Source organism: Arachis hypogaea, chromosome 6 (assembly GCF_003086295.3).
Source record: "Arachis hypogaea cultivar Tifrunner chromosome 6, arahy.Tifrunner.gnm2.J5K5, whole genome shotgun sequence".
NCBI lineage: Eukaryota > Viridiplantae > Streptophyta > Magnoliopsida > Fabales > Fabaceae > Arachis > Arachis hypogaea.
In genome coordinates, this window is record NC_092041.1 from 111,115,231 (window position 1) to 111,129,095 (window position 13,865).

The 13,865-nt window shown below is 36.7% G+C and overlaps 1 protein-coding gene across 1 annotated transcript; it reads left to right on the plus strand.

Moving 5' to 3' along the window:
- The first annotated feature begins 11,090 nt into the window (after nucleotides 1–11,090).
- On the plus strand, nucleotides 11,091–12,431 carry LOC112757806 (uncharacterized). The gene is made up of 2 exons (XM_029293908.1): nucleotides 11,091–11,938; nucleotides 12,035–12,431. Exons 1-2 carry the CDS (start codon nucleotides 11,091–11,093, stop codon nucleotides 12,429–12,431), a joined length of 1,245 nt encoding a protein of 414 aa, XP_029149741.1.
- Nucleotides 12,432–13,865: the final 1,434 nt, after the last annotated feature.

Here is a 13,865-nt window from a genome sequence, read left to right on the forward strand (position 1 = left end):
CAAACCTTTTTTCCTATTACTCCCTCTCTCCTTTCTAACATTATGTACAACCATTTCAAGTTTTCAACAGTCTTGTGTCTCACGTGGGAAGGATTTGAAGTAGAGATTATGTATGTAGTGTATGTTGACTATGTTCTAGAATCTAGATTACATTCATCGCAGATAATAAATACATATTATTATTTTCTTGTTTTAATCTTTAATGGTAACTTTTATGGTGACATTCTCCTTTGCTACGACTTCCACGAGAAGACAATCGAACGCCGCGCCAGAGGATGGAGGGCAACGCCATTGAAGAGTGTGGAGGTTATCTTAGAAACAACGAAAGTTACAAATTCAATATATTTATTAATTTAATCAACTTTATTATTTTACTAATTTTTTCATTCTAAAATATTTTTTCTAAGGAAATTGTTCCTGTCCGAAATTGCTATCCAAAGTATAGCTTAGTCAGTAAAGTCTTCAACTCCAATATCTTAGGTTGCATTTGTTTACAGAGACAGGACACTGAGACAGGGACACTGAGATACAAAATCGTGTTTGGCAGAGGAGACATGGACAGAGACAATGTGTCCAAAGATACTGAATTAGTGTATTTTGTGTCTATCTTGACAGGAAGGACACGTAGACACTAACAAGGGACACAACTTATTTTTTATTTTTTCTTTCATTATTCTTGTTAATTTTTCATAGTTATATTTTTTATTGTTATATTTTTCATCTCAAATTTTTTGAATGAAAAAAATGAGAATAAATTGAATTTTCATAATTTGTTCTAGTTTATCACCAAATAGAATACAAGAACACAAAATTTTGTGTCTCTGTCCATCAGTGTCTTGTCCTGTCCTGTTCTCAGTGTCTTGTCCTGTCCTGTTCTTAGAAACAAATGCAGCCTTAGTGTCAATTACAAGTTCTTCAAAGGTTTAACCCCTGCACCATACTTGTTGAAAAGACTTCAATGTTCAAGTCAATTATTAATATCAGAGAGTTATTCATAAAACTATCACTTAAAAGTAGTATAATTCGATGCCTTCTATAGCTACAACTGCCATTTATTTATCGTTGCATAGCGATAACCAACTTGTGTATACCATGACTAAAATGTGTTCAAGCAGCTTAATGGTAACCAACCTGCGTATGAAGTAGCCTAGATGTGCGTGAGTGCTATAAAGGTGCCAGAAACGGTTATTTGATTAGGTGAAGTTTTGAATATTTAAAAGTTAACTCTGAGGTATGACGTACGTCATGTATCCGAGTTATTCGGGTACGGATCACAACCCCCAAACTTGACTTGTTTTTGTATAAGCAAGTTGAACTTTGTCACGACGCTTATATCTCAGAATCTTGTAAGCTCGTCCTAATAGCCCCTAAGCTCAATACGCGATCGTTTTAATGCATGACAAGCTTGGTTTTTTTTAGGGAATGACAAAGGTTTGTGCTTTCTTTAATTCACTTAATGTAATAATTACAGCCGTTCGGTTATCCCAAGTGAATCAAGACCATTCATTTTTAACAGTAGATGAACAATTTTTTTGCATCCGACGGCTAATAGTGGTAAATGGTGCAGATCATGTGATGGTGGGTTTATTAATTTTTGTATTACCCTTTCTCTATTCACACATTGGTTATAGGTCCTGGGTAACTGGCTCGAAACTTTACCAAGTGAAGAAAACATGACTTCAAAAGGTTAGTGTTGTTGTCTTTGTGCTCCCTTGTCTATTCCTTCCTTCTTTCTTATCATGGCCAAAGACAAAATAGTAGAAGTAAAAGTTGACATTTATGTGTGGGTGCATGCATATGTTAAATGTCGTGCTTTCCTTTATCACAACATGAAAAATTTTTTGAACTTGCTACTTTTAACTATGTTAGGGTTGGTATGGTAGTGGGTGTAGAGTTCCTTCTCTGTGGTGGTGGGGAGAAAGTATGCAAAAAGAGGGGTGATTGAGCTTACTTTTACTTTTTTACTTTTATGTTTGCGTGTTGTCTGAGTTGAATGTTAAGTTTTCATTTACTGATTTTGAGTGTAAGGTGTTAACACAATTGAATTGTGCTCCCTCACAGCTACATCCCAATTCGTGAACTTTTCTTCAAGCTTATGAATGTCTGATGGAGTTCTTGGAGACTCATCCCTCTCTAAATGTCTTTTTCTCTTTGTTTCAATCAAAAGGGGGGTGCGTAGAGGTCTTTGGGTAAACCTTAGTAGTTACCAGGGACGATCCCTCTTTGTTTTATACAAATTATCTTTTAAGAGTTTCAAAAAAATGTTTGTAAAAGTACGGTCATTGGAAACTAAATATCCCTTTTACTTAGATGATGAATTACTGAAAAAGTTCTCCCTTTATTGGTGTCCTAAGCCGATGCAAATTTTAGATGCTCTGAGGATGGAGGAGGAGGAGAGTTTGATTCTGGAGTTTCTGATAGAATGCTTTTCATCAGAAAAATTATTGCCTATTTCTGATATGTTAAGGGTTAAAAATGATAAAGAGGCTTTGGAAACGCATATAGGTAATCTCTGGACATAGGGTGGGAGTTTTGTTTTGTGGGAGACCTATATCTCAGACTTACATTGTTTGTTTGTTGTAGGTGGAAAAGTTTCGAGCTTATCGTCGGCGCTGATGAGGTCTTTTTTGGACCAAGAAAAGAAAAATGACAAAGAAATTTTTGCTGTTGGTGTCAAGAAGGACATGGGGGTGGATGCTGCACAGTCTAATGCTCGTTTTTTGAAGAGGAAAACAGATTCAGAAAAGTCCCTTGAGGTCTTTTCTGCTACCGACTTGGACTTTGGGGAAGATAATGAATTAAGGAAGCAGTTGCGACTTCATGGTATTGCTAGAGGTGTGTATGCTCATTCTATTTGGAGTGGATGATTTCCATTCCTTGAGTTGTCCGAGAAGGTTGCACAACATTCGACATATGTGAGGATGCTAAAAGAGGTTGGCAAAGAGGTTATAGAACAATATATGCAGGTAAGAAGAATATTTGAATAGTTTGAGTTATTTAATGTTTTTTCCTAATTGGGATGTTTGATCATGTTTCAAGTGTTTGGCGCTAGGATGCTTTGTATGGGACAAACTACTGAGTTGCTTGGGGTGGAAGAGAAGAAAGAGACCAGCAAGGTGTTGGACCTAGAGAGGTCTCTGAAGGAGCGAGATGAAGTCGTCATTGATACGACGACCAAAATGAAAAATATGGAGGGAGAGATGTCAAAGTTACATGATCAGATCCCAGTTTTGTAGGGTCAGATCAAAGATGCTGATAATGAGAAAGGGAATCTGACTTCTCGGGTGCATGAACGTGAAAACAAGATGCTAGAGATGTTTGCGGCGGGCTTTGACCGAGCTGTTAGTTAGGTGACCGCATTTTCTCATGATTTTGACGTCGTGAGACTTGACGTTACCAAGATGGTGGTCAAAGGCAAGCTTGTGGACGATGAAGCTGGTGGTGAAGCAGAGGGTAATAATGTGGAATCTTTTCAGAAAGATGATTAACTTCTTAGTAGTTTTGGTTTTGTAATATTGACTGTTTATAGTTTTGATAAACTTTGATATTTTGTATATTTGGATGGTTGATATGGTGTTTGGACACTCATGTTTTGATAAATTCGTATGTTTGTTTGATGAATGCTATTTTGTTTTATCTACATATTTTGTATTTGCTAGTGTTGTTGGGTAGATAGAAATATGAAAAGGTAGTGAATATTGATTTGGATGTTTTGACAAAACCTTCCGATGCGGAAGGTGCAAAGTGATCGGCCTCATTAAAACCTCTCCGAGAAAAACCCTTGTTTTTTTTATGGGAAAAACCTCGGTGGTAGAAAAAAGAGTACCTTTCAGCTTCGGCTTTTACATAGAATAAAAATGTAATGAAGATATGTTCCATGTATTTGGAAGCTCGGTCCCTGACTCCCTGTTATCGTTTGTAGAGAATATGCTCCTTGTCCGTGTACTTTTGATATTTTGAATGGTCCTTCCCATGTGGCAGCAAGCTTTCCTTGCCCTGGAAGCTTCCAAACATCTTCTATCTTTTGTAGGACAAGGTCTCCTTGTTGTAGTGTCCTCGGTCACACTCTTTTGTTGTATTTTTGTCTTATGACAATCTGCATTACTTGTTGCCTTAGTCTGGCCGAGTTGTGTTCCCCGTCTAAGGTGTCTAGCTCGGCTCGCCTTGCTTGTTCGTTAGCCTCGCTACTTGAGAGCTCAGTTCTTACCGAACCTTGTGAAATTTCCATTGGGACTATTAAATCTGCTCTATAAACTAGTCAGAATGGTGTTTCCTTTGTTGTTGAATGTGGTATGGTGTTATAACTCCACAAGATTTCAGGGATGAGCTCGGCCTATTGTCCTTTGTCGTCTGTTAATTTCTTTCATAAGGCCTGCAAAATAATTTTGTTAGCAACCTCCGTGAGCCCATTAGTTTGTAGGTGTTATACAGCGGAGAAGTGATGTTTAATATTGAGATTCTGTAGAAAATACGCTATCTTCTTATTAGAAAATTGCTACCATTGTCAGTAATAATGTCATTTGGTAACCCATATCTACATATGATAAATTTCCATATGAAAGATTGTACATTATCTGAGGTGATTCTAGCTAGTGGTTGTGCCCCTATCTATTTTGTAAAGTAATCAATTACAACGAGTAAAAATTTTACCTGACTTTTAGATACTAGAAAAGGTCCGAAGATGTCAAGCCTCCACCTATGAAAAGGCCATCCTACCTTGGACACATGCAATAGTTTGGCGGGAGAGTGGATTGCTGGTGTGTATTTTTGGCAATTGTCGCAGTGTTGTACTTTTTTCATGCAGTTTTTTTTGAGTGAAGGCCAAAAGTAGCCCACTTGTAGAAGTTTTGCCACTATGCTACGTCCTTCAATGTGTGCTCCACAAATCCCTTTGTGTACTTCTGACATTGCGAGGTTGGACTCCTCAGCTCCAAGACATTTTAATAGTGGTTTGGAGAATCCTCTCTTGTATAGTTCATCCCCAATCAAGGTGAAATGGCTCGCCCTTTTCTTGAACAACTTTGGTTCCTTTCAGATGCAGGGATGTTTCTTGATTTCAAGTAGTCCACATAGGATGTTCTCCTATCTGTTGTTTGTGACAAGGCAAAAACATGGATACCACATATCCTTGGTTCCCAAAGTGTTAGTTATGATAAAGCTGGCGTGGTATCCAAAATTCAAGAGGTGGCTAATTTAGATAAAATATCTGTCCTATTATTATTTTCTCGGGGTATATGAGTGATCTCGAAATATTGGAAGTTTGAATCAATTTTTTTGCAATATTTAAATATTGCTCTAAAAGGGGGTCTCTTACCTGGAAGTTACCGCTTACCTGTTGAATGACTAACAATGAATCACAGTAGACTTTAAGGTGCTGAATGCTTGTTTCTCTGGCCAAGCATATACTGGCTAAAAGAGCTTCATACTCGGATTGGTTATTGCTTGTTTTAAATAGGAATGTGAAGGACTGCTCTATATATACTCCAGTCTTTCTCTAAGAATGATTCTAGCTCCGTATCTGTCTTCATTGGAGGCTTCGTCAATGTACAATTCCCATACCGGGAAGACACCGTCCGATGCAGCGAATTCAGTGACAAAGTTGGCCAAAATATGAGACTTAAGTGCCCTTTTTTATTGATACAAGATGTCATTTTCTGATAGTTCTATTGACCATTTGATTAGCTGGCCTATTAGGTCTGGTCGTGTTAGTATTTAGCGCAGCAGCTGGTTGGTTCGAACTATGATATCGTGACTCTGAAAGTAATGATGGAGTCGTCATGATGTGATGATTAGGGCGAATACTAGTTTCTTGATAGTTAGGTATCGAGTTTTCGTGTTCTGCAGTAGTTTGCTAACAAAATTGACTTGATGTTGCTCCCTGCCTATTTGTGACAAGGGCAGAGCTAATAGCATAAGTGGAAACTGAAAGATATAAATAAAATGGATTACCATGAATAGGCTTGTGTAATATGGGTGGGGAGGCGAGAATGCCTTTGAAATCGGTGAATGCCTATTTGCATGCATCCGTCCATGTGAAGCTCCTATTCTTTCGTAAGCTATTGAAAAAATGATATGACTTTGCTGCTGCCGTGGGTAAGTGATGCGTGAGCATCTTTCCTATTTTTTCCTAGTGAATTTGCATGTAATTTGTTGAGTTTAATTAAAAATTAATTATATTTTAGCCACTATAGATGCTATTTTGAGTTTTGTGCAATACTGTTTATTTTAGGTAGCATTCGGCTGGATTTGATGGAGTTTCTGCAGCACAAGAATCAAAGGAGATGGCAGCGAGGAGCGACGCGCACGCGTACTTAACGCGTGCGCGTGATTTGGAAGTATCCATGGCGACGCGTGCGCGTGACTGACGCGTACGCATAATTTGAAGATTTGCTCAGCGATGCGTGCGCGTGACTGACGCGTACGCGTGACTCGCGGAAAAAGACCATTGACGCGTGCTCGTGACCGACGCGTACGCCTGACATGCGCAACGTGCAGAAAACGAGAGAGAGAGAGAGAGTGAGAGAGAGAGCATATGACGCGCAAGTGTCGCTGATGCATACGCGTCAGTCAAGTGTGCGTGAAAAATAAAATTTGACAGAAAGTTGCGCGGGAATGGCGCTGGAACCAAGCCTTTAGCACAAGCAAGCCCACACATACGCGCACCCCACGCGTGCGTGTCGTTTGTGATTTTTGCCATCCACGCGTGCGCGTCACTGACGCGTACGCGTGACCTGCAAAATCGACGTAAAGGCGTCTTTGGCCAGAGAGTTATGCTGGTGTGGGGTTGGAACTATGTTGGGCGCACAAGCCCCACCACGCGTATGCATCCCTGACGCGTTCGCATAATTTTCCCATCCTGGTCGTCCACGCGTACGCGTCACTTGAAATTTATGCGATCCACGCTTACGCGTGCCTTACGCGTCTGCGTTGCATGCGACGCCCAATTAAACCACTTCAAGTGCCTGATTTCAAATCATCCACCCCCCAAATCCTAATTCTCTTTTGTTCTTTTATCCTTTTATTCTTCTTTCATCTTATTATTTATTTTTGTTTTCAGTTCTTCTTTGCTTGAGGACAAGCAAACCTTTAAGTTTGGTATTGACACTTCGCTTATGAGTTTTCTGTTTATTTTTATGGCACCAAAAGGGAGGCGAATCATCTTCACTGAGGAACACAACCTGAGAAATAAAATGACCGCTAGGATAACTAAGGTGGTTGAGTTTCTTTCATTTTTATTCCTCCCCTCTTTTTCTATATTATGTTCTGGTTTTCTGCTATTTTTTCTTTGTTTGTTGCATGATCCTTTATTAGTTAGAATCCTAGGTCTAGTTTAGTTTTCTCTTAATTGCTTTAAAAGATATCTCACGTATTACTCACTAAGCTTAAATTCAAATATAAAAAATACAGAAGTGATGTATTGCATGAGAAATTGAGTTAATTTTAAGAGTAGTCTTATTTACTTATATGTGGTCGCAATACCTTTCGTTTTCTGAATGAATGCTTGAACAGTGCATATTTTTTATAGTGAAGTTTATGAATGTTAAAATTGTTGGCTCTTGAAAGAATAATGAAAAAAGGAGAAATATTATTGATAATCTGAAAAATCATAAAATTGATTCTTGAAGCAAGAAAAAGCAGTGAAAAACACGAAGCTTGCGAAAAAAATATAAAATAAAGAAAAAAAGGCAAGCAGAAAAAGCCAATAATCCTTTAAACTAAAAGGCAAAGGGTAAAAAGGATCCAAGGCTTTGAGCATTAATGGATAGGAGGGCCCAAAGGAATAAAATCCTGGCCTAAGTGGCTAAACCAAGCTGTCCCTAATCATGTGCTTGTGGCGTGAAGGTGTCAAGTGAAAATCTTGAGACTGAGCGGTTAAAGTCGTGGTCCAAAGCAAAAAGAGTGTGCTTAAGAGCTCTGGGCACCTCTAACTGGGGACTCTAGCAAAGCTGAGTCACAATCTGAAAAGGTTCACCCAGTTAGGTGTCTGTGGCATTCATGTATCCAGTGGTAATACTGGAAAATAAAATGCTTAGGGTCACGGCCAAGACTCATAAAGTAGTTGTGTTCAAGAATCAACATACTGAACTAGGAGAATCAATAACACTATCTGAATTCTGAGTTCCTATGGATGCCAATCATTATGAACTTCAAAGGATAAAGTGAGATGCCAAAACTATTCAGGATTGCAGTTGTAAATCCCACTATAAGAAGAGACATGAGCTTAATCGAACTCTCATTCTCATGAAAATTCACATCCTAAGCTTATATTAGTTTTGGTTGCTTGAGGACAAGCAATAGTTCAAGTTTGGTGTTGTGATGCGTGAGCATCTTTCCTATTTTTTCCTAGTGAATTTGCATGTAATTTGTTGAGTTTAATTAAGAATTAATTATATTTTAGCCACTATGGATGCTATTTTGAGTTTTGTACAATACTGTTTATTTTAGGTAGCATTCGGCTGGATTTGATGGAATTTCTGCAGCACAAGAATCAAAGGAGATGGCAGTGAGGAGCGACGCGCACGCGTGCCTGACGGCGTGCGCGTAATTTGGAAGTATCCATGGCGACGCGTGCGCGTGACTGACGCGTACTCGTAATTTGAAGATTTGCTCAGCGACGCGTGCGTGTGACTGACGCGTACGCGTGACTCGCGGAAAAAGACCATTCACGCATGCGCGTGACCGACGCGTACGCGTGACATGCGCAACATGCAGAAAACGCAGAAAAACGCTGAGAGAGATTTCTGGGCTATTTTGACCTAGTTTCCAGCCCAGAAAACACATATTAGAAGCTGCAGAATGGACGAAACAAGTGGTCCCCATCCATCCATTGAAGACTTGATTATTTAAATTAATTTTGATTTAAATTCAAATTTGAATTCTAGGAAAAGATATTATTTTAATTTAAAAAAATTAAATTTTAAATTTATTAGGCTTAGTTAGAAAAGGGAGGAACTTTCCTTCCTTTTGAGAGGTCCTGGGGAGGATCCCATTCTATTCCAAAATTACATTCCGTATTCCATAACATTTTACTCTAAATCATGAGCAACTAATCCTCCATTGTTAAGGTTAGGAGTTCTGTCTATTTCTATGGATTAATTTAATTATTTTTTCTATTTTAATTTATGTATAGATTTATAATTTAAGAATTGTCTTTGCTCTTTATTTTATGAATTTGGGTGGAACGGAAGTATGACCCTCTTTCTATTTGAGTTACTGTAAAACTTGGAAAAGCTCTTTACTTGAACAACAGCTTGAAAACATATTCTCCTAAATTTTAATTATCTGAATTTAACGGGATACGTGACATATAATCCTTTTATTTTTGGGTAATTAGAGTTTTTGTGGCATATAAACTAGAATTTGATCATTTAGCTTCTAGTTGGAATTAATTGACCAAGGAATTGACAGTTAATGAATTTTAGAGGAGACTAGAAATGTCTAAGGAATTAGGGTCTAGTCACATATAGTTTGCCATAAATTAAATCCTACATAATTAAAATAGTTAGTAAGAAAAGTTAATCCGGAAAAATTGATAACTCTGATGCCTTAACTATTTCCCCATATATATTTCACAGCTCATTTACTGCTTGCTTTCTGAAATTCTTAATTACTTTTTAATGCTTTTGAACTTCCAAACGCTATTTTTTGTTTGTCTAACTAATCCTATCAAACACTATTGTTGCTTAATCCATCAATCCTCGTGGGATCGATCCTTACTCACGTAAGCAATGGCGGAGCTTCATTCAGACAAGGGGGGCCATGGCCCCCAAACTTTTTATAAAAAAATTAGTAGTACTTCATCAAAAATGAAAAATAGTTCAATTGGTTTAAATGCTTTATTATAACTTGAAGTATCCAAGTTCAATTCCCATCTCATACATTTATTGTATAATAATTTTTAGTGAGTGGGCTGTTAACTTCACAACACATTAAAATTAAAAGATAAAATCAAATCAAATAAAAAAAAAATATCTAACAAAAAAAATAAGAATAACAAAAATCATCTAATAATCAAATCAAATAAAAAAAGATCATCTAATAAAATAAAAGATATCTAATAATCAAATCAAATAAAAAAAGATTTGCTTCTCAAAAAATTAGGTATTTTTTATTTATTTAATTTAATATTATTTTATATTTTATTATTTATTTAATTTAATTTTTTATATGATAAAAATATTATAATATTTAATAAGTATTGATATTATTGTATTTTGATAAATTCATAAAAAAAAATTCAATAAATATTATAAATTTTAATATTTATCCTTCTAACTTTTTTTTTTACATATTTTACAGAATATATATTCAAATTTTTATACAAAATAATGATGAAAAATCAAAGAATTGATGCATTTTTTAAGAGGAAGGTTAATATTCAAGAAGGGGAACATATAACTTCTACAATATCAACACTTGTAGATAGTTCTTCTACTATAATGAATCACGAAGAAAGTGAGATACAACCTCCAAAAGTTCAAAGAGTTGCATCTGATGAGTTTGATCTTAATTCTTTGGAACGAGACCCTGGAAAACGGCTTCAAATTTGGCAATATCACCCAAACCAGAGAGATGAGGTTAGACGAGCTTATCTTAAATGGGGTCCATATCAAAAGCATCTTGACAATTATCCTCTATCTGGTACGAAGCATCCAAGACGATTTCAATATGCTTGGTTTGGTATTTTTCCTTCATGGTTAGAGTATTCACCTTCTGAAGATGCTGCATATTGTTTATTTTGTTATTTGGTTAGCAAAAAATCCAGTGGACGTAATGGGTCAGATATTTTTATTAGTAAAGGGTTTAGAAATTGGAAAAAAGTTAATGATGGAAAGAATTGTGCTTTTCTTAAACATATTGGAGATCCTTGCTCACCACACAATAATGCAGTTGGAGCATGTCTAGATTTATTGAATCAGGCAAGTCACATCCAAAATGTAATTGAGGATCATACTTCTGAGGAAATTCAAAAGAATTGATTGCGTCTAAAATCCTCCATTGATGCAACTCATTGGCTTACATTTCAAGCTTGTGCTTTCAGAGGCCATGATGAGACTCCAGAATCAAAAAATCGAGGTAATTTTCTTGAAATGATAAAACTCATAGCATCTTACAATGATGAAGTTGCAAGAACTGTGTTAGAAAATGCTCCATATAATGCTAAATATACTTCACATCAAATTCAAAAAGAAATCTTGCATATACTCTCAAACAAGGTGAGAAAGCATATTTGTGAAGAAATTGGAGATTCCAAGTTTTGCATTGTAGTAGATGAAGCTCGTGATGAATCCAAAAGAGAACAAATGACACTTGTTTTGAGATTTGTTGATATACATGGTTTTATTCAAGAGCGTTTTCTTGATCTTGTACATGTCAAAGATACTACATCATTAACTCTAAAACAAGAATTGTGCGGCATTCTTTCTCGACATGGTCTTGATGTCTCTAATATTCGTGGTCAAGGATATGATGGCGCTAGCAACATGAGAGGAGAATGGAATGGGTTACAAGCATTATTCTTAAAAGATTGTCCTTATGCTTACTATATCCACTGTTTTGCTCACCGATTACAACTTGCATTAGTTGCTGCATCAAGAGAAGTTATTCCTGTGCATCAGTTTTTTTCAAAATTGACTTTCATTGTCAATATCATTTGTTCTTCTAGTAAGCGACATGATGAGTTACATGCTGCCAAGACAGATGAAATTGTCCATTTATTAGAGATTGATGAACTTGAAACTGGTAAAGGGGCAAATCAAATTGGTACTTTGAAACGAGCAGGTGATACTCGATGGAGTTCTCATTTCTCTTCTTTTTGCAGTTTGATAAATATGTATGGTGCAACGTTGACTGTTTTACAAAAGATTATTGTTGATGGATCAACTTATTCTCAGCGTGGTGATGCAGATAGTGCTTACAATACCCTGACCTCATTTGAGTTTGTATTGATCTTGCATTTGAGTTTGTATTGATCTTACAATACCCTGACCTCATTTGAGTTTGACATTGCTAAGATTTCTACTCTTGTTGATAGCTACTATCCCGAAGACTTTACTGAACAAGAGAAGATTAATTTGCCTTTTCAGCTTCAGCATTTTATTCTTGATGTTCGTCAGCATCCAGAAATGAAGAATTTGTCAACTATTCATGAACTGTGTAGATGTTTAGCAGAAACAAAAAAGTCAAAAGTGTATTACTTGATTGATAGATTGATTCGTCTGATATTAACTCTTCTAGTTTCTACAGCTACTACAAAGCGATCATTTTCAACAATGAAAATAATAAAGACAAGGTTAAGAGACAAGATGGAGGACGACTTTCTTACGGATAGTTTGGTTATTTACATTGAGAAAGAAATTGCTGAAAAGTTTAGTTCTGACTCAATTATTGAAGATTTTAAGTCATTAAAAACTCGAAGAGTACCATTATAAACTATTTTATATTTTTTATCTGTAGAATTATTTATTTATTATCTTAGTAACAAACTTAAAGAATAATTATATTTATAAATTTTATTTTGATATAAATATTATTATTAAATTTTTATGTTAAGTTTCTGGCCTCCCCCAAAATTTTGGTTCAAGCTCCGCCACTGCACGTAAGATATTACTTGGTACGACCTGGTGCACTTGCCGGTTAGTTTGTGGTTAGAAAATTCGCACCAGTAAGAAACGTGATAGAGCTGCTAGGTGTCTAGTTAATTATTGTACTTCCTTGACATTGTTTGGCAACTTCATTTCTATCACTGCTCGGTACTTTTCTGGATTTGCCTCAATCGTCCTGTAGGTTAGCATGAATCCGAGGAATTTTCCCCGTTGAACTCCAAAGGTGCACTTCTCAGGGTTTAGTCGTATGTTGTATCGTCTTAGTTGGTTGAAAAATTCCTCAAGGTTGGAGTGATGGTTCTGTTCATTTTCTGATGTGACAACCATGTCATCGATGTATACCTCCATGTTTCTACCTATTTGATTTTGAAAAATCTTGTCCATTAGTCTCTGATATGTTGCGCCTACATTTTTTAGGCCAAAAGGTATCACCTTGTAGCAAAAATTTCCATGATCTGTTATAAATGTTGTTTTCTCCTGGTCCTCAAGGTGTATTATAATTTGATTGTAGCCTGAATAGGCATCCATAAAGCTTAGTACTTTGAAATCGGATGTGCTATCAACTAACTTATCGATTCTCGGCAATGGGTAGGGGTCCTTTGGACAAGCTATGTTCAAATTGGTAAAATTTACACACATGCGCCACTTCCCGAGTTCTTTTTCACCACGACTACATTTGCTAACCATGATGTGAATCGAATTTCTCTAACAAAGCTAGCATTTAACAGTTTGTGAGTTTCTTGTATTGCTGCTTCGTTTCTATCCCTTCCAAGGTTGCGTTTCTTCTGACGTATTAGTTGGGCATTTGGGTCTAGAGCAAGCCTATGACACATGCCATTTGGGTCTATCCTAGGCATATCCGTAGGGGTCCATGCAAATAGGTCGGCATTTGCTCACAGCAAGGTGATTAGTCTTTGCATTTCACTTGTAGACAGAGCATCGCCAATGATAGTATATTGTGACTCATTGTCATTAATTTTACCTGGCAAAGATCATCAGTTGGTGTTGGTCGGACCTCTCTATCGGATCATGGATTGAGCTCTGCTAACGTTGGTATATCATTAACGTTATATACCGAGTTGATTTGCTGGATTGGAGCTGAGGTTAACGGTTGGGCCTTTAATCCTGCAGTATAACACTATCTTGCCTCCTTGTGATCGAAGTGTATTGTTGCAATGATATTATCCTGCACATGAAACTTAATACATAGATGAATTGTAGAAACAATAGCACCGAAATAGTTTAAGGATGGGCGCCCTA

Excerpts from the sequence above, each read along its gene's own strand:
- LOC112757806 (XM_029293908.1), top strand. The coding sequence starts at position 11,091 with ATGATAAAACTCATAGCATCTTACAATGATGAAGTTGCAAGAACTGTG. Across the intron at positions 11,939-12,034 it reads AATACCCTGACCTCATTTGA|CTACTATCCCGAAGACTTTA; the intron begins GTTTGTATTGAT and ends TCTTGTTGATAG.